This window comes from Chaetodon auriga, chromosome 4 (genome assembly GCF_051107435.1).
Source record: "Chaetodon auriga isolate fChaAug3 chromosome 4, fChaAug3.hap1, whole genome shotgun sequence".
Classification (NCBI taxonomy): Eukaryota; Metazoa; Chordata; class Actinopteri; order Chaetodontiformes; family Chaetodontidae; genus Chaetodon; species Chaetodon auriga.
In genome coordinates this window covers 149,373-173,386 of record NC_135077.1, presented here as the reverse complement: position 1 = coordinate 173,386, position 24,014 = coordinate 149,373, and the positions used below count along the sequence as shown (strand labels likewise).

General features: G+C 45.7%; 1 protein-coding gene across 8 annotated transcripts in view; it reads right to left on the bottom strand.

The window, feature by feature from the left end:
• The window catches only part of LOC143319626 (mitogen-activated protein kinase kinase kinase kinase 3-like), a 158,724-nt gene that overhangs the window by 119,722 nt on the left and 14,988 nt on the right, over nt 1–24,014 (bottom strand). For 6 of the 8 annotated variants that reach the window (XR_013077096.1, XR_013077097.1, XM_076728729.1 and 3 more), the window contains exons 2-14: nt 21,878–21,935; nt 19,745–19,835; nt 19,428–19,492; nt 14,926–14,981; nt 14,800–14,847; nt 14,530–14,572; nt 13,160–13,232; nt 12,762–12,893; nt 11,831–11,893; nt 10,874–10,955; nt 10,664–10,792; nt 699–768; nt 572–630 (exon numbers count right to left, since the gene is read on the bottom strand). Coding sequence is in view for 6 of the 8 variants with exons in the window: in XM_076728729.1 (XP_076584844.1) it covers nt 572–630; nt 699–768; nt 10,664–10,792; nt 10,874–10,955; nt 11,831–11,893; nt 12,762–12,893; nt 13,160–13,232; nt 14,530–14,572; nt 14,800–14,847; nt 14,926–14,981; nt 19,428–19,492; nt 19,745–19,835; nt 21,878–21,935 (969 nt within the window). In the remaining 2 variants the exon portion in view is untranslated. Of the gene's footprint in view, nt 1–571; nt 631–698; nt 769–10,663; nt 10,793–10,873; nt 10,956–11,830; nt 11,894–12,761; nt 12,894–13,159; nt 13,233–14,529; nt 14,573–14,799; nt 14,848–14,925; nt 14,982–19,427; nt 19,493–19,744; nt 19,836–21,877; nt 21,936–24,014 lie in introns of those variants that run through there. The other 2 variants (XM_076728731.1, XM_076728735.1) reach the window with 2 other exon arrangements.

The window sequence follows — 24,014 nt, the reverse complement described above, 5'->3', positions numbered from 1 at the left end:
TTACACAGTCCACTGTGGGGACTCACGGTGGCACGGTGGCAACACTGTCGCCTCACAGCAAGAAGGTCCCGGGTTTGAATCTCGCTGCGGGCACCGGGTGTGTCCTCCACCATGCCTTCGGTGCCTGCTGCTCGAGGAGGGCCTTTCTGTGTGGAGTTTGCATGTTCTCCCCGTGTTCACCTGGGGTATCCTCCGTTAAAAATATACCCCCACTAAAAATATGCAAGAAGATCACCACCTGACCAATGGTGACGCCGAAGATGGGTCCCCGGGCGCAGGTCTGGCTGCCCACCGCTCCTGGTCTGCCGCGGAGGACGACCAGGATGGGTTAAAGGCGGAAGGCAAATTTCACCTCTGTGTGCCGTGCTCGCATGTGTGTGTGACAAATAAAGGGGAATGTCTCCCTCCGATTCTTCTTCTTCTTCTTCTTCACCGTACTTGTGGGGACAAAATGCAGGTCTCCATAATGTCAATCATTAAGTTTTAGGAGTGAGGTTTGGGTTCAAGTAAGTCTCCAAGAAATGAATGTAAGTCTGTGTGTGTGTGTGTGTGTGTGTGTGTTTGTGTGTACCTCTTCATGATGAGCTTCAGTCTCTTTCCTCAGAGGAGGATCAAACTTCATCTGATCGACTGACAGAAAAAAGATGATTAAACATCATCATCATCATCATCATCATCAGACAGAAAGGTAAACTTACAGTTGATCTCAGACAGAGTTTTTCCTTCTCTGGTGTTTCCAGACGGGATCCTCTGAGGGACACAGACAACCTGTTGACAGACAGACAGGAAGTCATGAATGTAATCCAGTCTACAGACGTTCTTCTTTTATGAAATTTATCCTGAAACCAAATTATTCAAGGGTATTGGGTTGAGATTCATCATCATGAACAGAATGTGTTCTCAATTGTTTTCCCCTTTCTATTTGAAACTGTGTACCTCGGTAACATAATACTAGACGGCCTCAGCAATGGAGACAAGAAACTGCTTTATATTCTTTTAGCAGCAAGCAAAAAGGCCATTACCAGAAGATGCTCAAGCCTGAGCAACCAAGAAATGAGGACTGGATCAACATTATACAAGAAATCTACAAAATGGAAAAAGTGACTTTTCAACTAAAATTGCAAACGGACTCATTTTATAAAACTTGGTCAAAATGGACAGAATATGTCAAGCCTATATGATCTGACTTTATGTAAAACTGTTGTTTAACTAACGATGACTGCTGCGAACGATGACGCTATGTGAAAAAGATGATGCTGTGTGGTAAACGTACCCTCACCTCAACTGTTCCTGTTCTTTGTTCTGTATAAAATGTTAAAAATTCCTCAATAAAAAGTAAATTAAAAAAAAAAAAAAAAAATCCTGAAACCCTAAAAAATGTTGAAATATTTTCGTCGACTTTGTACACAGCTAACGGGAATGTCTTGTTCATTAGACAACGACTGGCCGGCAGGCTACTTCTCTTCAGAGCCGATGGAGACGCAGATGTCATGATGTGACCCTGTTCTCCTCACCTGGAATCCTTTTTCATCAACGCTAAACCTTTCCCCTCCCTTTGTCGACTGACAGACGGTGACTGTCAGTCCATCCGATGTGCTGCACTGGGTCACTCTGACCACGTCCTGTTCCACCTGAGTCTGAGACATTAAAGCCTGTAAACCTGTTGTGGGGACATCAGTGAACAGTGAAGCTGTGGAGGATCTTCAGGCCTGCTTGGACTGGACTGACTGGGCTGTTTTCAGGACTGCTACCAACAGTCTGGATGAGTTCACAGAGGCTGTGATGTCCTACATCAGCTTCTGTGAGGACTGCTGTGTACCATCACACACCAGGGTGGGTTCTAACAATGACAGACTCTGGTTCACAGCTAAGGTCAGTCAGCAGAGGTTAGAAAATGAAGACGTTAATAAAATTTGTTTAAAAAAAAAAAAAAAAGAAAATGAAGACGCGTTCAGGAGTGGGAACAGGGACACGTTTGGAGAGTCAAAGTACAGGTTTACAAGACACTGAGAGAAGCTAAACAACTGGAGTCTGAGAAACTACACACCAATTCTCAACAGACGACCCTGCTTCTGTCTGGAAGAGGCTCAAACAGACCACCAACTACAAACCTAAAGCCACAGACTCCATAAACCACTTGCATCTAGCCAATGAACTGAATGAGTTCTACTGTCACTTTGAAGGTAACCTGTGCTTCTGTTGCACCGTGAGATGGCTGCACTGATGAGAGCTCAGAGTCAACTCAGCAAAGTGTAGTTTTACTTTCTAGTACTGGTTCTTTTTGCGCACTCCGTGCTGTCACATATTCAGTATGATCGACATACACTTCTTGCGACTTTCAGCCAGGGAAGCAAACTGGGGATATGTGCAGAGCCCAACGAAGAAGCAACAAACTCCCTCTGCCAGGCATTCTGCTTGCTAATGTTCAGTCCTTGGACAACAAGCTAGAGGACCTGCTCGCATGGATTAAACACCAATGGGCCATGAGCAGCGGCTGTATTCTGGCTTTCACAGTGACATGGCTGGAGCCCAGCATGCCTGACTGCGCTGTCATGCCGGCGGGTTTCTCCATCTGCTGAAAGGACAGAACAAAGGACTCAGGCAAGACGAACTGTCAAAAGCGTCTGTTTGTCTGAATATTCACAGAGATGAAGGAGAAGCTGACGTGAAGCTCAGTGATAGACCTCTGTGATCTGACCTTCATGGTGGACGTTACCAAGAATTCTGAGCTGAAGCTCCAGCAGCTTCTCAGCTCTCTGCTGTCACATGAGAAACACGTGAAGAGGAAACACTGAGCACGTTCCTGCTCTGAAGAACTGAAGCTGCTCTGACCTCTGAACCTGCTGCTGAGCTGAAACTCCTTCAGGTGTTTGGTGAGAAGTTTCAGGACGTGAAGAGTCAACAAAAGGAAATGAACATGTTTCCTGTTTAAGATGGAACCAGCTGATGTTTCTGACAACCTGCCGCTGAGAGCAGCTCTGCTCAACACGGACTCAACACTGACTGACCCAAACCTGGACAACCAGCTGTAAGCATCATCACCATTACTATCATCATCATCATCATCATCATCATCATCATCATCACTACCATCTGACATCAAAGGCTTCATCAATGACAAGCAGTTCCTGCCATCACAGAGGTTAGTGTGATATATGTGCTCATTAAGTTAGCATGGCCCCAGTTCTAGAGTATCAGCTGTGAGATGATATTTTTCTAGAGTACTGGCTGTTCAACTCTATGGAGATGATTTATTCAGAGTGCCCTTGTCCACTCAGCAGAGGACACTTCACATTAAACAGCAAAGTGACATGTGAAGTGACAGCTGCAGATACTAAATGGAGTCTGAGAGTTGTCCTTCAGTCATGTGACAGGATGAAAACCCTGTCGGACGGTTGAGAGCAGGTCGAGGTCAAACACACAGACACTCTGAGACTCTGTTTAACTGTCAGCTGCAGGTGTTCACTGTTAATAACCTCATGTTTTCTTATGTATCAGTGATAAACGTGAAATGTTGGGGGACTAAATGTGAGCGTGGCCATCATCATCATCATCAGCAGCGGCTGCAGCAGACTTCACTCTGCTCGTTTAAAGAAGTGCAGCTGAATCAACACCCTCCTGAAGAGTTCATTAACATAACATTTCATTTCCTGACCTGAGATCTGTTTCTGTTGAATAACTGATAGCTTTTAAAAAAACATCACTAATGTGTCAATCAATAAGTTTTACTGTTTCCTTTCAGGTGCCCGGGGACAGCAGATGGAAATGAGCTGGTAGTTAAATCTGCCCCAAAGCATCTTGTCTCTTTTCTGAGATGGTTCCTGGTATAAACAAATTTCACAAATTAATAAATGAAATTGATAATAAATTAAAATAGATCACTTTTTCAAGTGGCAGTTTCTGATTATTATTATTTTTTTTTTCAGCTAAATACCAATCTGCAGCTCTGAGTTTCATCTGAGCTGAATCTCAAACATCTTTCCCATCAGAGTTTCATCAGAGTTTCATCAGACGGAGGACTTTCCATTAAAGGGACAGTCCACTGCACTGCAGGAAGACTTCCTGCTGGCGCATGTGGAAATACACATCTTGAGTGCTGCATGTTTCTGTCAGTCAGACTCAAACTCAAACTTAACACCAAACTGTCGCCCGGCATCAATAATCTTCAATATAACTGACCCTTTGTTAAACCCCTTCTCCAAACAGCATCTGTCCATTCAGAGCTCAGCACCTGGAACCATGCACCAGTGGCCGGGTCAAGCTTTAAATTTCTCTACATGTTGACATGGTGTGCACTAGGCTCTAGATGTGCAATGCTCAGTATTTCAAGAGTTTGGTGGGTGGCATCTTTGTAGACTTTGAAAAACCTGAAACACCACAGCACACATGTGAGGTACTATTAAACTTGTCTTTATCTGCTCGAATGGAAGCTGCAAATGTTAGCATGTATGGCTAACTAGCTTACAACATAAGGTAGTAACTAAGCATTATGTCCAAAGGCAATACACATGTTACCAGCTTTCTACATGATTTTACAGGTTCCATTAGAAAAACATATGTTCAGGACAGACACATCTGCTGTTTGTGGATCGATCTGTCAGCCAACATGCAGCTCGATCAGACTTTAGAGTCATGACAGCAGCTCAGTCCTGATCTTTATCACATCATGTCTGTCCAAGTCACAGCTGATTCTTCACATCCTCAGACTCTTCTCACTTTGAAAACACCAACAAATAAGCAGAGTCTGATCAAACCACTGCTGCTACACGTGTGTTGTTCCACAGTTAGATCCAAACAATTCAGGGAATGTTAGAACAAATAACATTTTAATTAGCCTTCATTTAATAAGCCAATGTGACAGAACGTGACAGAACGTGGCTGTTCATGACAGAACGTGACTGTTCATGACTGTTCATGACAGAAAGTGGCTGTTTGTGACAGAACATGACAGAACGTGACAGAACGTGTCTGTTCGTAACAGAATGTGACAGAACGTGGCTGTTCGTGACAGAACGTGACTGTTCATGACTGTTCATGACAGAACGTGACAGAACGTGGCTGTTCGTGACAGAACGTGACTGTTCATGACAGAACGTGATTGTTCGTGACAGAATGTGACTGTTCATGACTGTTCATGACAGAACGTGACAGAACGTGACTGTTCGTGACAGAACGTGACTGTTCGTGACAGAATGTGACAGACGTGACTGTTCGTGACAGAACGTGACTGTTCGTGACTGTTCGTGACTTTTCATGACAGAAAGTGGCTGTTTGTGACAGAATGTGGCTGTTCATGACAGAACGTGATTGTTCGTGACAGAACGTGACTGTTCGTGGCTGTTCATGACAGAAAGTGGCTGTCCGTGACTGTTCATGGCAGAAAGTGGCTGTTTGTGACAGAACATGACAGAATGTGACTGTTCGTGACAGAATGTGACAGAGCGTGACTGTTCATGACAGAACGTGACTGTTCGTGACAGAACGTGACAGAACATGTCTGTTCGTGACAGAACTTGACTGTTCATGACAGAACGTGATTGTTCGTGACAGAATGTGACTGTTCATGACTGTTCATGACAGAACGTGACAGAACGTGACTGTTCGTGACAGAACGTGACAGAACGTGGCTGTTTGTGACAGAACGTGGCTGTTTGTGACAGAACGTGGCTGTTTGTGACAGAACGTGATTGTTCGTGACAGAATGTGACTGTTCATGACTGTTCATGACAGAACGTGACTGTTCGTGGCTGTTCATGACAGAAAGTGGCTGTTCGTGACTGTTCATGACAGAAAGTGGCTGTTTGTGACAGAACATGACAGAATGTGACTGTTCGTGACAGAATGTGACAGAACGTGACTGTTCATGACAGAACGTGACTGTTCGTGACTGTTCCTGACAGAATGTGACAGAATGTGACAGAACGTGACTGTTCGTGACTGTTCGTGACAGAACGTGGCTGTTTGTGACAGAACGTGGCTGTTCGTGACAGAACGTGACTGTTCATGACTGTTCATGACAGAATGTGGCTGTTCGTGACAGAACGTGACTGTTCGTGAGTGTTTGTGACAGAACCTGGCTGTTCGCGACAGAACATGGCTGTTCGTGACAGAACGTGACTGTTCATGACTGTTCATGACAAAACGTGACAGAACGTGGCTGTTCGTGACAGAACGTGACTGTTCATGACTGTTCATGACAGAAAGTGGCTGTTTGTGACAGAATGTGACAGAACGTGGCTGTTCGTGACAGAACGTGGCTGTTCATGACTGTTCATGACAGAACGTGACAGAACGTGTCTGTTTGTGACAGAATGTGACAGAACGTGGCTGTTCGTGACAGAACGTGGCTGTTCATGACTGTTCATGACAGAACGTGACAGAACGTAGCTGTTTGTGACAGAACGTGGCTGCTCGTGACAGAACGTGATTGTTCGTGACAGAATGTGACTGTTCATGACTGTTCATGACAGAACGTGACAGAACGTGATTGTTCGTGGCTGTTCATGACAGAAAGTGGCTGTTCGTGACTGTTCATGACAGAAAGTGGCTGTTTGTGACAGAACATGACAGAACGTGACTGTTCGTGACAGAATGTGACAGAACGTGACTGTTTGTGACAGAACGTGACTGTTCGTGACTGTTCGTGACAGAATGTGACAGAACGTGGCTGTTTGTGACAGAACGTGGCTGTTCGTGACAGAACGTGACTGTTCGTGACAGAATGTGACAGAACGTGGCTGTTTGTGACAGAACGTGGCTGTTCGTGACAGAACGTGACTGTTCGTGACTGTTCGTGACAGAAAGTGGCTGTTTGTGACAGAACGTGGCTGTTTGTGACAGAACGTGGCTGTTCGTGACAGAACGTGACTGTTCATGACTGTTCATGACAGAACGTGGCTGTTCGTGACAGAACGTGACTGTTCGTGAGTGTTTGTGACAGAACCTGGCTGTTCGCGACAGAACATGGCTGTTCGTGACAGAACGTGACTGTTCATGACTGTTCATGACAAAACGTGACAGAACGTGGCTGTTCGTGACAGAACGTGACTGTTCATGACTGTTCATGACAGAAAGTGGCTGTTTGTGACAGAACATGACAGAACATGACAGAACGTGTCTGTTCGTGACAGAATGTGACAGAATGTGGCTGTTCGTGACATAACGTGGCTGTTCATGACTGTTCATGACAGAACGTGACAGAACGTGGCTGTTCGTGACAGAACGTGACTGTTCATGACTGTTCATGACAGAAAGTGGCTGTTTGTGACAGAACATGACAGAATGTGACAGAACGTGACTGTTCGTGACTGTTCGTGACAGAATGTGACTGTTCGTGACTGTTCGTGACAGAATGTGACAGACGTGACTGTTCGTGACAGAACGTGACTGTTCGTGACAGAATGTGACAGAACGTGATTGTTCGTGACAGAATGTGGCTGTTCATGACTGTTCATGACAGAACGTGACTGTTCGTGACAGAACGTGACTGTTCGTGGCTGTTCATGACAGAAAGTGGCTGTTCGTGACTGTTCATGACAGAAAGTGGCTGTTTGTGACAGAACATGACAGAACGTGACTGTTCGTGACAGAACGTGGCTGTTTGTGACAGAACGTGGCTGTTCGTGACAGAACGTGACTGTTCATGACTGTTCGTGACAGAACGTGGCTGTTTGTGACAGAACGTGGCTGTTCGTGACAGAACGTGACTGTTCATGACTGTTCATGACAGAATGTGGCTGTTCGTGACAGAACGTGACTGTTCGTGAGTGTTTGTGACAGAACCTGGCTGTTCGCGACAGAACATGGCTGTTCGTGACAGAACGTGACTGTTCATGACTGTTCATGACAAAACGTGACAGAACGTGGCTGTTCGTGACAGAACGTGACTGTTCATGACTGTTCATGACAGAAAGTGGCTGTTTGTGACAGAATGTGACAGAACGTGGCTGTTCGTGACAGAACGTGGCTGTTCATGACTGTTCATGACAGAACGTGACAGAACGTGTCTGTTTGTGACAGAATGTGACAGAACGTGGCTGTTCGTGACAGAACGTGGCTGTTCATGACTGTTCATGACAGAACGTGACAGAACGTAGCTGTTTGTGACAGAACGTGGCTGCTCGTGACAGAACGTGATTGTTCGTGACAGAATGTGACTGTTCATGACTGTTCATGACAGAACGTGACAGAACGTGATTGTTCGTGGCTGTTCATGACAGAAAGTGGCTGTTCGTGACTGTTCATGACAGAAAGTGGCTGTTTGTGACAGAACATGACAGAACGTGACTGTTCGTGACAGAATGTGACAGAACGTGACTGTTTGTGACAGAACGTGACTGTTCGTGACTGTTCGTGACAGAATGTGACAGAACGTGGCTGTTTGTGACAGAACGTGGCTGTTCGTGACAGAACGTGACTGTTCGTGACAGAATGTGACAGAACGTGGCTGTTTGTGACAGAACGTGGCTGTTCGTGACAGAACGTGACTGTTCGTGACTGTTCGTGACAGAAAGTGGCTGTTTGTGACAGAACGTGGCTGTTTGTGACAGAACGTGGCTGTTCGTGACAGAACGTGACTGTTCATGACTGTTCATGACAGAACGTGGCTGTTCGTGACAGAACGTGACTGTTCGTGACTGTTTGTGACAGAACCTGGCTGTTCGCGACAGAACATGGCTGTTCGTGACAGAACGTGACTGTTCATGACTGTTCATGACAAAACGTGACAGAACGTGGCTGTTCGTGACAGAACGTGACTGTTCATGACTGTTCATGACAGAAAGTGGCTGTTTGTGACAGAACATGACAGAACATGACAGAACGTGTCTGTTCGTGACAGAATGTGACAGAATGTGGCTGTTCGTGACATAACGTGGCTGTTCATGACTGTTCATGACAGAACGTGACAGAACGTGGCTGTTCGTGACAGAACGTGACTGTTCATGACTGTTCATGACAGAAAGTGGCTGTTTGTGACAGAACATGACAGAATGTGACAGAACGTGACTGTTCGTGACTGTTCGTGACAGAATGTGACTGTTCGTGACTGTTCGTGACAGAATGTGACAGACGTGACTGTTCGTGACAGAACGTGACTGTTCGTGACAGAATGTGACAGAACGTGATTGTTCGTGACAGAATGTGGCTGTTCATGACTGTTCATGACAGAACGTGACTGTTCGTGACAGAACGTGACTGTTCGTGGCTGTTCATGACAGAAAGTGGCTGTTCGTGACTGTTCATGACAGAAAGTGGCTGTTTGTGACAGAACATGACAGAACGTGACTGTTCGTGACAGAACGTGACAGAACGTGTCTGTTCGTGACAGAACTTGACTGTTCATGACAGAACGTGATTGTTCGTGACAGAATGTGACTGTTCATGACTGTTCATGACAGAACGTGACAGAACGTGACTGTTCGTGACAGAACGTGACAGAACGTGGCTGTTTGTGACACAACGTGGCTGTTCGTGACAGAACGTGGCTGTTTGTGACAGAACATGGCTGTTCGTGACAGAACGTGATTGTTCGTGACAGAATGTGACTGTTCATGACTCTTCATGACAGAACGTGACAGAACGTGACTGTTCGTGACAGAACGTGACTGTTCGTGGCTGTTCATGACAGAAAGTGGCTGTTCGTGACTGTTCATGACAGAAAGTGGCTGTTAGTGACAGAACATGACAGAACGTGACTGTTCGTGACAGAATGTGACAGAACGTGACTGTTCGTGACAGAACGTGGCTGTTCGTGACTGTTCGTGACAGAATGTGACAGAATGTGACAGAACGTGGCTGTTCATGACAGAACGTGACAGAACGTGACTGTTCGTGACAGAATGTGACTGTTCGTGACAGAACGTGACTGTTCATAACAGAACATGACAGAACGTGTCTGTTCGTGACTGTTCGTGACAGAACGTGACAGCAGCTCAGTAGAACCACACAATGTGACTGTGGATCAAATCAGCATCAGTATATATATCAGGGTTGACATCCGTGGAGTATTTCCATCCCTCACTGAATATTTGAACACTGTTCACTTGGACTGACGACACCAACTTGAATTCTGGTGACACGACGGTCACTTATTAATAAAGATGTACACCAACAAACGTGTGTGGTTTCTTCAGGATTAATCAGGATATTTCCACATCTCCTGCTCAGATTTGGACCATCCTGGTTTTCAGTGTCTCACAACAACGTTTGTTTTGATGTTTGTTTTTGTCTTTAGTTGAGTTTATAGGTTTAGTCACAGTTTTTCAAACATTTCTCTTCTGCCTCAAGAGAAAAATACCAGCTGGCAGAATAAACTGATGAGCATGAAGCTCTAACTGCTGAATGACAGCTGATGTAAAATCATGAGAGAACAGAATTCTTTACTTTCACACAGTTTCTTAAATAACACTTGCTGTTAAAAATAATATGGACTTATCTACTGATGGGACAGATCTGGACACCTTTTGTCCCCTTAGCCATTACAGAGCTGAACAGAACATCCAGACTGTGATGTGCCTGAGTTTGTGTGTTTGTGTACGTGAGGGTAGTGGGTGTATGATGGGATTCATGTATTTGTGTACTGTGAGGTTGTTCGGAAGGTGGAAACAATTTTCCTTGCAGAAGAACAAATAAATCTAAATCTAATCTAATCTCTCCCCGGTACCTCTGTATCAGTCTCCTCTTCCTCCAGGTGGTCCAGGTGGTCCTGGTAGGATGTCTGATCTGGGTTACTGACTTTATCCAGCAGCTCAATGGCCAGAGTCCGACTGAGAGGCTGAGACACAAACGGGTGCTGGAGGGACAAAAAGCTGTGTCAACTCGTTTTAGACGGACAGACGGACAGATGGACGGACAGTCTGGGCAGTTTCATTACCTGTAGCAGCTTATCAGCAGCAGGCCGTTTCTTGGGGTTCTTTGTCAGAGCGATTTTTACAAATTGATGGAAGTTTGAGGTCCTGCAGAGGCAAAAACACACACTGAGGAAACACACTCCAAAAAAACTCAGGACAGCAACGAACAGTTATTCTCATGATCATTCATTTGGCCATTAGCTTCATGATTAATTGAGTAATCGTTAAAGTGATGTATTCAGCCAGCACTCAAAACCCAAAGATGCTTCATTTTCTATCAGATCTTTACGTTTAAGAAGCATGAACAGCACATGCTCCACATGTTGACTCGATGGTGTTTCGAAAAATGACAGCAGAGACCCAAAGTGCAGATGGACATCAGTGAGGGACGAGATGATGATCTGATGAACTCACTGTTCCAGTGTGCATTTACTGGTCATTAATGATTGGCTGTTCCAGCAGCAGTGAGCGGCAGTTCACGTTTTGGTGTAAAGTTCCAGTCCGTCTAAAATCACCATCAGTCTGCTGCTCACGTCGCTGCTCTGCTATCTTTAGCTGCAGCTGACATTCAAAGAGAATATTCTCTTTATGCGCATTAACAGCACCTGATTGGTTGGTGTTAATAATTCAGCAACTGCTTGATTGGATGCATAAATATTACATCACTGTTTCCATGCTGTGACAGACAGACAGACGGGCGGACAGACAGACAGGCAGGCAGACAGACGGACAGACAGACAGACGGACAGACGGACAGACAGACGGACAGACAGGCGGACAGACAGATGGACAGGCAGGCAGACAGACAGACAGACAGACAGACAGACAGACAGACAGACAGGCAGACAGACGGACAGACAGATGGACGGACAGACAGACGGACAGACAGGCGGACAGACAGATGGACAGGCAGACAGACAGGCAGACAGACAGACAGATGGACAGACAGACCGACAGACAGACAGACAGATGATACTCACCACTTGACCTTGTCTTTCAGTTTTGGTGGCTGAAAGTTACTTTTGGTCATCAGCAGCAGAGCTCTGAGACAGAGAGATAAATATCAGGATCATGTTTATGGGAGTTGTTGCGTCTGAAATGTCCTGATTTGATGATCAGACTCCATCTTAGACCTCATTAGTGTCCCTGTGTCCACCAGCTGTTACCCAGCAGCTCTTTGAGCACAATACACACAACCCACATATATGATATAGAACTGTGGTTGGACGCTGTATGGCTAACGTAAGATGTTCTACTATGACTCTTTACACTGTGAAGCACAAATCTGTGCATATACAGTACACATATTACATAAACGACAGAGACAAAGGTCCAATGGTTTTTAGTTTCCCTGACAGTGATGGAGACGTATGTCCATCTGTACTGACTGAAAGACGCTTCTGATCGATCGATCGATCGGCACAATCTCCACTGACTGAACACACACAGAACTAAAAATGGATCAACACCATCAACATGTTCACCAGAGGACACTGCAGACGAGTGTGAGACGGACCTGTGAGACACACACTGACACACAGAGACACACACTGACACACACACACTGACACACACTGACACTGACACACACACACACACACACACACACACTGACACACACATTGACACAAACACACATACTGACACATACTGACACTGACACACACACACACACACACTGACACACACATTGACACAAACACACATACTGACACATACACACACTGAGACACACACACACACACACACTGAAACACACATTGACACAAACACACACACTGACACACACACACACACTGACACACAGTGACACACGCACATACAGACACACACAGTAACACACACACACACACACACACAGACACACACACACACTGACACACATGCACGCACACACACACACACACACACCTCATGGGGTGGAGGTCGAACATCGGAGGCTGCAGCTCTGCCAGCTCGATGGCGGTGACGCCGACCGCCCAGATGTCACACAGCTGGTTGTATCCGCCCTTCCTCTCCACCGCCGCCACCTCTGGAGCCATCCTGCAACAACACACACACCAATCTTAGAGTCCGACACACTGCCGATCATCACAAAACAACCAATCACTGACTGAATAACGGCACAGAGTCGTGGGAATGAAAATAAAACACAAAAGTAGCTGCAGCTTCATCATCTTCATCATCATCCTTCATCCTGTGACTCTTCACTACATGGAGGGGGAAAACAAAATGGTGGCTGATGAAGCTGCAGACTGCCGACCTCAGCGTCGCCATGGAGACAAATGACAAGAAGGACAAGGTCGTACCAGTATGGAGTCCCGATGAAGGATTTCCTCTTTGCAACGGTCATAGTGATCTGAGCCGACACACCAAAGTCCGCTGCCAACACACACACACACACACACACACACACACACAGCCATGTGTCAAAGGTCAAATCATGAATGTGTGTTGTGTTTAAATTGACTTTGTGACACTGTACTGTCTGTGATCAGATACAAATGTAAATGTTGTCCTTGTTGGTCTTTCTCTGAGCTCCACGCTGACGGTGGAGATGCAGATGTGTCACACTTAGACAAAAGGTTGATTTCAACCTGCAGCTTTGAGGCTCACTGAGCAGAAACAGGTGAGTTTCTTGTAGAAAGGTCTTGCGGGGACCAGCTGGAAACACTCGCATTGATGTTGGATTTCAAAATAAAGGCTCCCTGCATACATACCTTTGGTGAATAAACAAGCATCAACTGTCAGGTATGTGAGAAGATGGTCAGAGTCCAGCATGGCACTGAGGGACTGCTTTGAGATCATTGACTGGGACGTGTTGGGGGGGGGGGGGTTTATTCCATTTTTCTTTATGTGTTTTCCTCTGTTTGCATGTGTGTACCCCCCCACTGTTCTTATCTCTTCCATTGTCCTGAATCCCTGACGCTGTCTTTGTTCGTGTATTTGTCTTCTGCCTTGCCTCAAACCCGCTTGGTCGGAGCACCCTTAGTTTTCTCTCCACTCCATATGAGCTGTTATTTGTTACTCCACTTGTGTTTAAAATAAATTGTATTCATTTTCATATCTCTGTCTCTGGTCTGCATCTTTGGGTCCTAACAAAACCCTCAGGTGGAAGCCAAACACTTCTGGTCCTCAATAAAAGCTCCTCGTGGTTTCTCACAAATCACTTACTGCCCTGAATCTGCCATTTGTGCCACAACAAAAGAGTGACGTGACGTCATGTGCAAACAACTTATTATTATGTTGATGACTGTGTGCGTGTGTGTGTGCGCCCATGTATTCATCACATTGTGGGGACATAAATCTGTTTAAACAGTCACATTGTGGGGACTGGCATTACTTGTGGGGACATAATGCAGGTCCCTATAATGTAAATCATTTGATTTTAGGGTGAAGAGTTGAGTTAAGGTTCGGGTAAGTCTCCAGGAAATGAATGCAAATCTGTGTAACTCCATAAGTTATGAAAACACAACTGTGTGTCTGTGTGTGTCGGAGGAAATATGCAGCAGGTCAACACTGGTGACATCACACTAATGATGATTCACCATTACATCTCAATCTGGTTTCATTCATCATCTTATCAGTCATAAGCTCCGCCCCTCTAACTGCAGGAGGGCTGCTCAGTGGGCAGAGTTTGTTGATGACATCATAAACCTGACAGGTGAGTGAGACTCACCCAATTTGACGTATCCGTTATCAGTCAACAGGATGTTTGCTCCCTGCAGACACAACATAGACTGTTACCTCGCTGCTGAGGCCCTGCCCACTCAAGGTCAACAAAATAAAAACACTTCTAAGAGTGAATATCATGTCACAGATCATTAAAGAGGCTTATACCTGTTCAAGTGTGTGTTCTTTAACTTCAACATTTACAACAGGCAGTTGACTGCTTCATACCATCAATAATCATTAATAAATAATCATTAATCGCCTTCTGTTGGCTCACCTTAACATCTCTGTGCATCTTTCCTCTGCTGTGCAGATAGAAGAGTCCCTGCAGCACACAGGACAGACTGTATTACAATTTGATTGGATGTTACCTGGAGAATCTAAGCATCTGATTGGACGTTACCTGCAGTGTTTCCCGCAGAACATAAGCGATCTGGGCCTCAGTCAGTGGACCAGTTACTAAAGGATAAAACATCAGAATCAGTTTTGTTTGGTCAGATGTAAAACCATACTAACTCCCTTTCACCGAGTGAGTGGACATGCTGGGACACACTCCTTCAGCCCAACAAGGACAGTGTCTGTGCCACTATATTTACTGTTCTCTATGTCTGGGTTTAAATTTCAGTCCTCATAGAACCATTGAACCTCATGTCCAAAAACAACAGACATTAAGAATTCTGCTGCCTACAAAGAAAAGTCCAAAAAAAAAAAAAAAAAACATAGCAGGAAGACTTTTGGCTCTAAGTGGTTCCAAGATGTATCATAGCTTGAAGCTAACGATGAGCGTAATGGAATGTGGTGCAAGAAATGTTGTTCACTTCCACATCTAGCTGTCAGAACTGAACTGGACATGACCTTTCACTCCCATGTAAAACAAATTCCAAGGACTGCCTTTTTTCACCTACGTAACATTGCAAAAATCAGGCACATCCTGTCTCAAAACGATGCAGAAAAACTAGTCCATGCATTCATAACTTCTAGGTTGGATTATTTCAATTCTTCACTATCAGACTGCTCAAATTCGTTGGTGAATATTCTTTAGCTCCAAAACGCTGCAGCACGTGTTCTGACAAAAACAAGGAAGAGAGATCATATTTCCATGGTCCCTTAAGTCTCCAAAAGCAGAACAGTCTTCCAGTCTTTGTCCGGGAGGCAGACATTGTCTCTACATTTAAGAGTAGGCTTAAAACTTTCCTTTTTGATAAAGCTTATAGTTAGGGCTGGCTCAAGCTTGCCTTGGACCAGCCCCTAGTTATGCTGCTATAGCATTAGACTGTTGGGGGACCTCCAAAGATACATCAAGCTCCTCTGTCCTTCTCTCCCTCTCCATCTGCACATATATTTTAATGTCCTACCACGGCGTGTTACTAGCTTAGCTTCTTCCCCGGAGTCTCTGTGGTTTGTCGTCTCGCAGGTTCCTGTGGATAGTGGCTGAATCTGGATTGTGGATTACAGCTCTGTCTCCTGCCATGGCCCTGCCTGACATCCACTGCAAGTGCTACTACTATTAGTCATACTTCCATTATTATTACATCCACTGTCACTGTTACTGTGATTGCATTTCTGTCTGTCTCACTCTCTCTCTTGCTCTCACTCTCTCACCCAACCAGTCGAGGCAGATGGCCGCCCACCCAGAGCCTGGTTCTGCCTGTTAAAAGGAAGTTCTTCCTCGCAACTGTTTATTTCACTTATCTGATCATTAACAATCTAATAAGTGAAAATGATTTGTTAGCCAATGATCTGAAAGAGCTAATTTCAGTTGTAGCACCAACTGTTCAAGACCACCAGTATGTTTAAGGAAGCGGCGAGTGATGAAGTCTGTGGTTAATGTTGGTGAACAGTTCATCAATTTGACTGAGCTAAAGTGCGGCAGCTTTAACTAACTCCTTGATTGGTGATTGTTGTGGAGGTTGGGTCCCAGGAGAATGTGATGACGAGGGGGACAAGGGGCACTGGATCCCAGACTGGAAGGGAGACATCCTCTGAATGCCTTGGGTGATGTGAAGCAGAAGGTCTGGTGAGGTTTTCTGCCTGTGCAAGGTGGTTTAACTGTCACTTCTGCTGCCTTTGAGCAGAGCAACAAGTGAGAAGAGATTCTAACATCTCAACAGAACATAAACCAAGTCCAGATCTGGTCTGTCACAGACTCATCTCTCAGCCCTGATCAACATTCACCTTTAAAAGACAACCACAGAGACATGTGACCCAAGGCCAGCTGTTGACCTGTGGATGGAAGAAGCTAATCTGAGACCCAACCGGGGACTGAGAGGAGCATCTTCATCATCTACAATGCAGGAAGCTGAAGAGGAGGATGGTGGTGAGGACTATATGGAGGACAGTGAGGAAGATTGGGTTTATTAAGACCATGCATGGGCTGAGGACAAAACACCATCACCTGGTACTGACTATAAGGTTATGTGCACCCCTGCACGTAAATCTTAATGTACAGAGGATGAGATGTGAGATGTTTTCATTGTTATGGACCAACAGATTTCATCCAGTTATTATCCTACTCTTCATTCCCTCTATGTATCACAGACATCAGCGAGGCCATTACCTGCAGGGAAGAGGTGGTGCTACAACGCTCTGCTACACCTCTGTCTGACTGTAACAGGACAAACCATGAACACAAACATAAAGGCCTGCTTCAGATGTGCGTGTGAGAACTGTGAGACGTTCAGACTCGAACTGTTGTTTAAAGCAGCTGAAATCGTTATCTGTCCGCAGGGAGTCTGGCTGTGGTCGCTCTCACCCTCCTGTCTCTCTGTGGGGGGGTGAACGATTTTATCAGAACAGTAGGAGGGTGCTGTGGTGGTGGGTGATGCCTCTGGTCGCCCTCGGCGTCGTCAGTGAGGTTTAATGAGGGCGAGCAGCCGAGCGGCCGCCATTTCACCGCTCATTAGCGCTCACTGACAACACCCCCGGCTCTTACCACCACTGCCTTATTGAGCACAGGCCTTAACGAGTGGGGAGATGAAGGCAGCGTGGGCGTTGTCATGGTGACAGGGACAGCTGAGGGCGGGTGGAGAGTTAAAGGTTTAAATATGGCCGCCTCAGACTGAACACTCTCATTACTGAACAGAGTTCAAATGTTTGAGGCCTTTAAAGTTCAACTGAGAAGGAAAACAGTTTGAAACTGATGATCCTGAAAGTCTCCAGTCCACCATGTTAGTCCCTGACATGGTGGACTGGAGAAAAATCTGATCAGAAACCGGCAGAGGAAACATTGTGTGTGATCGGCTGTTCGCTTGTTCAGTTGTGAAAGTGGGACATCATGTTACACCGATGGCTCAGATGTGACGCCACATTTAGGGAAACACCCAAGGTCAGAGCTGTGTGTGTTTGCCTGGTTCACTCCCTCAGCTTCATTTCAGTTCCCACGGTTAGACAGCAACAATTCACTTGTTTACGTATTGATGCTTCTGTCTTTTCCACCTTTGTTAGATGGGATGAAGGACAACAGAGGGGACGAGCTGTTACTGGTTCTCCAACAGAACAGCTGCCCTGACTCACAGTGGTGGATCTCTTCATTGCTCGTACCATGAAGTCATCACATGTAAACCACTGTCAGCTGTTATATCTGTCATCATGATCACACATCAGAAGGATGATCAATAATTAACAGAGCTCATATTGAAACAGACATCACAAAGTGCTTCACAGTTCAGGATCAGGCAGATCATAACAGCTCCAGAGTAAATAAAAAGAGGAAAGTCATCACTCATGAATAATGAATTAAAATGAGGTCATAAAAGTGCCTTTGATTGTTTGTAGATCAGTGAAATCAGAAAACCAGTGGAGGAATCTAAAGTTAGGTCTTTGATCTTTTGCCTCCTCTTCATCATCCCAGCCGTAGAAGTCTCATGGAAACTGGTCTGAGGTCTGTGTGAGGTGACACATTTCATAAACACCAGTTTCTCTGTGAAACACTGTTCTCAGGTGACCTCAGACAAAAACTTAATTGACCATCACCATCATGAATGAATGAATATCAGTTTAATGAGATAAATATTCACTGTGACTTTCTTTGACTGGATGTTCATGTGTTTATTGGAAAATAAAGGAGGGAGACAGCTGCTCTGAATCAACCAGGTCAAATCTGCTCATTCACAGAGTTTCATACTTTATTCAACTGATTTTACTTTGTGAGGCGATGATGAAGTAATCACTTCACTGGATAGATGTTCAGAAGAAAGTGTTTGAGGTCACACGTCATGTCAGGACATTTACAGAAGAACGACGCAGGTGTTCAGACATGAGACCAACATGGAAAATTACCAGAATGTTTCCGTCACAAGATGCAACTTCTGACTGACAAACTGTGACTCTAAATGAAACCATCGACAGGAGGGCGAAGGTCTTCCAGTGGGGGAACTCGAGTGGGACTGACTCAAAGAACTACTAGAATCTCATTTTTGTTTGTTTACAACCTGTATGATTGTTTGCCTGGACCATGTTGTAGTGATACCATCAGGTCACATGGTTTGTTTGTATCACGCAAATGTTCATGAGCACACGGACGCTGCTTCACATTCCTGCTGATGGTCACTGTTCTACTGACTAACAGTTGGTGGCAGTAATGTGCAAAACAACATCAGAAGACGACTGCGGACATCGAGCAACACCACAGGACTTACTGGCACTGCGAACGTGCCCTTGAGCAAAGCATCTCCGAGAGCAGTTAACGCAGATCATTACAATCAGTCGTTTGGCAGACTTGTATCCAAAGCGACGTACATGTGAATATGCACAGCATTGGGACAGATACTTCGGCATGTGGACTGCCGAGGCCAGGGATCGAACCACCGACCTCCTGATTGGTGGACGACTGCTCTACCTCCTGAGCCACAGCCACATGAAGAACACAGTTCTTTAACAGTGTGTGTGTGTTAGTGTGTGTCTCACTGTGGTAGATGTCCTGCAAGGATCCTCCTCCACAGAACTCCATACAGATCCACAGCTTCTCTCTGCTGCACACACACACACACACACACACACACACACACACACACACACACACAGGTGTGAGCGTCATTGATCTAAATGATCCTTTAACAGCAACATGTCGCACAGTGTGAGACGGTCAAATGAAACCTCAGTGTGCCTCGTCAGTGGGCGTATTCTGATTGGTCGTTTTGCACCAGTCTCTGTGTGGAGATCAGACCAGCTGTCTCCACCACCACCACCCACTGCTTTGATGATGTTGTCATGGTAACAGTTACCAGAGGTAGCTGCCGTAGTACGCCACGATGTTGGAATGTTTACAGTCCTTCATCATCAGGATCTCCTGCTGCAGCACTGCGAAGTCCTCACCTAACACACACACACACACACACACACACACACACACAGGTGACTGGAGCAAAGGTCATCTCCTGGCTGAAATATAAAGATTCCGTCATATCACATAAACGTAAATGTGAGTGTTGGACAGACAGACGTCATCTCTATGGTAACATCAACTTAAGCTGGACATGTTTCAAAGTTAAAGACATGAAAGCTGTGCAGGTGATCACATGATGGGCTGATGAGTGAATGTGAACATGCAGCACCTGTTCAGCAGGTAAACTCCCAGCATGCTCAGTATGCAGACAGTCAAGCTGTTTCTGTTATTTTGTCCACGTTGTTCATCGTGTCAGAGCCGAGAATAAACGCTCGGCGAGAGACGAGAGAGAACAAAGAGTTTCTGTTGCTGCCGGAGGCTTCAGGCCTCATTAGAGCCTCCGCTGTCCTCCAGCTGATCAGAATAATAAAACACGGAGGTTTATGTAACATCTCATTAAAATAAAGCTCTGCTGTGAGCTCATGATGGAGGAGAGGTCTCACTCTGCCGCTGAAACAAACACCACTAACATTTCTGGAGAAACACACAATTTCTCCGACAGGTCACCATGAAAATCACAGTGACTGAGACTGTTTTCAAATCCATCCATCAAAAGACAAGAAACCTTCACCGAGCTCGTCCAAACTGTCCACTGAGAAGACGCTGCAAGACAGGAAGTCGACCCGTGACTGTCAGCTCGTCAATCGTTCCAAATACGGTCAATTTTGGCAGCAACATTAAGAAGCCAACTTCCTGTCTGACTGTCTGCGAGTTCAGTGTTTGAGTGGAGCTGGATGCCGTCCATCTGTCGTCATTGACACGTCTTCATCATTCACATTTTCTTCTGCACAAACCTGAGATTCTGAACTCTGCAGTGATTTCAGTTTGATCACAGTGACTCATTTATTCCTGCACTGATCGACGAGGACTGATTCTATTTTTATCATCCCGCAGGACCGAGTACTCAGTACTGATCAATACTGTCAGCTTCTCCTCCAGTCCACCTTAAAGCAAATTAACTCCTGTCAGTGACCAGCATCACCTCCAGTCCACCTTAAGACGAACAAGTTGACAGTGACCAGTCTCACCTCCAGTCCACCTTAAAATAAACAACTCCTGTCAGTGACCAGCATCACCTCCAGTCCACCTTAAGACGAACAACTCCCATCAGTGACCAGCCTCACCTCCAGTCCACCTTACAATAAACAACTGTCAGTGACTAGCCTCATCTCCAGTCCACCTTAAAATAAACAACTTCCATCAGTGACCCGCCTCACCTCCAGTCCACCTTAAAATAAACAACTGTCAGTGACTAGCCTCATCTCCAGTCCACCTTAAAATAAACAACTCCCATCAGTGACCAGCCTCACCTCCAGTCCACCTTACAATAAACAACTGTCAGTGACTAGCCTCACCTCCAGTCCACCTTAAAATAAACAACTGTCAGTGACTAGCCTCATCTCCAGTCCACCTTAAAATAAACAACTCCCATCAGTGACCAGCCTCACCTCCAGGATATAGTTTGTGTTTGTATGTGTGTGGGGGAGGCAGTCCTCATAAAGACAGTAATCCAGCAGGATGTTCTAACCTGCAGAAGCCTCATCAGTATTCACTTTACACACATGTGGATGTATCCCCCCCCCCCACACACACACACAAACACACAGGTGCAGCTGGGCCACCTGCTGACTGCTGTAGTCTGCACTGATTAATGAGAGGATGAAGATGATGAAGATCACTAAGCTTTCTACCATCAAAGTGATCTCCACTGACTATCAGGTGAAAACCTCCAATCATCTGCTAACAATGATCTCCAATCAGGACCTCCTGAACCAGGAAGTGGATGCAACAGACCCTAGGACACAGTCACACTGCACTGCATCCAGTTTGACTGCAGTAAACCTGCCATGACATCAGCTGAGCTGCAGTGAATCATCCTGCTGGATGCTGCCAGTGACATGATGATGATGATGATGATGATGATGATGATGATGATGACGAAGATGTGGTTGGTTTGATTCCTACCACCTACCAGGCTCCAATTGGACAACCTTGATGGCAGTCAGTTCTCCACTGCTGACGCTCCTCGCCTAACAGACACACAGACAGACAGAGAGACACGCAGGCAAACAGGCAGACAGGCAAACAGGCAGACAGACAGACAGACAGACAGACAGAGAGACACACAGGCAAACAGGCAGACAGACAGACAGACAGACAGACAGACAGGCAAACAGGCAGACAGACAGACAGACAGACAGACAGACAGGTTAATAACCTTTTGTGTTTATCAGCTGCTTTGGGTTCATGCACACAATTTATTTAAACTTGATCTCTCTCCCTCTCTCTCTCCCTCTCTCTCTCTCTCACACACACACACAAAGGTATTGATCGGTTAATGCTTCCTCTGGGCACACACACCATCAGAGCAGTGTGTGTCTTGGTTCAACACAGTTCTTGTCAATCACTGATCAATGGGGTGATTATCAGTATGGACTCAGATCAGTTTCTGACATTCAAACAGCTGATCAGACGTTTGTGTTTATGATCATAAAACTGGTTTCACAGTCGATTCACATTCAGTTCAACTGGATTCAATGATTGATATGTTAAACACAAACACACACGCACACATACACACTCACATAAAATGTCTCATGTTGTTCTTGATTTTAATTTATGTGTTTAAGCACATTGAAAACTTGATTGAAGAGCTTCACAAACATCAGCAGAAGAAGAATCAAGCCTTCCAGAAAAGAGGCTGTGATGACTCAACAGAGGGGGCAGAGCTGATGTGGGGGGGCACAGAGTCTTCTTCATCTCATCCCCTACCACTGGCTCATCATCATCATCACCTGTCCAGTGTCGTGTCGATAAAGCCAAGTGACCTGAAACTGCCTTTTACTGCGAAATAACAGGAAGCGCTGTGACGAGCAGCGAGGTGACTGTCTCACATTTATCTTGACATCTGATCGCTTCGTTCCTTACTTCAGTGATCAAACGATGTGTTCATGATACATGAAAACGCGGGACGTCTTCAAACCGGTTTTCAGACGTCAAACAGACGTCACAAAGTGTCTCCTCTTCAATCCATTCTACTCTGATGTCTTCGGTCTCTGCGGTGGGACAGGAGGTGACTGTGAACTTGTCCGCAGTGATCTGAGGACGTGATGGAGGACAGGCTGCCACTGATCGATCCTCCTCCTCCTCTTCCTCCTCCTTTCGTCCTGACCTCCATCATCCTGCCACTTCAGCACTTCAACACAGCAATTATATTCACACCTCAGAGGGAAAACACTGCTGTACTCTGACTGAGCATTAATTAAAACACAGCTCATGATAATCACCCCCCCCACCCCCGCCCCACCTGCTCTGGCCCCTCTGACCCCTCCCCCCCAACCCTGTAAAGGGTGAAGGAGCAACGTTCGTCCTGTCGGTCGATACGAGCTGATGGAGCTTCAGGACGACGATCAATAGCTTCTTATGGGGGTTCGTTCAGTCTGATGCTAACAATGCTAATGACACACACAGAGCGGGGTAAGGCAGAGGATCGTGGGAAACGGTCCACACAGGTATTGATCAGTGAAGGTGAGTGTGTGCGGAGAATCACTGATAGCAATTCTCTGTCAGACAGCAGCTGCCTACAAGCCTCTGAGCAGGGCAGCAAGCTGATGTAAACAATTGATGACACAAATGACACGTCGATGACACTCTGACGAAACACTGACAATCTGATGATACACTGATGACACTCTGAGACACTGAACGCACGCTGATGACACTACTACATCCTTCAACACTTCACCTCTGCAGGAACAGATACGAGGATCCTGTTTGTGGACTTCAGCTAAGTGTTCAACACTGTCATCCCAGAATCCTCCACCCCACTACAACCTTCCATTTGAGGATGTATGCAGTGACAGTCTCTGGAAATATTTGGACAGTGAAACAATTTTCATAATTTTAGACCTTAGCCCTAACCCTAACCCTAGTGCTTCAGCTGAAAAACAGGACCATGGGGATGGATTGCACTAGGTGCCTCTGGCCAAACTGTCTGCTATCCAAGTTGAAGGACATTACACCCACTGCACTGCAGCTGATTAAAATCACAACTCTGCCTCTTTGATTGTTGTCCATGTTGGCATAAATGATCAAAAAACAGTCAAAGA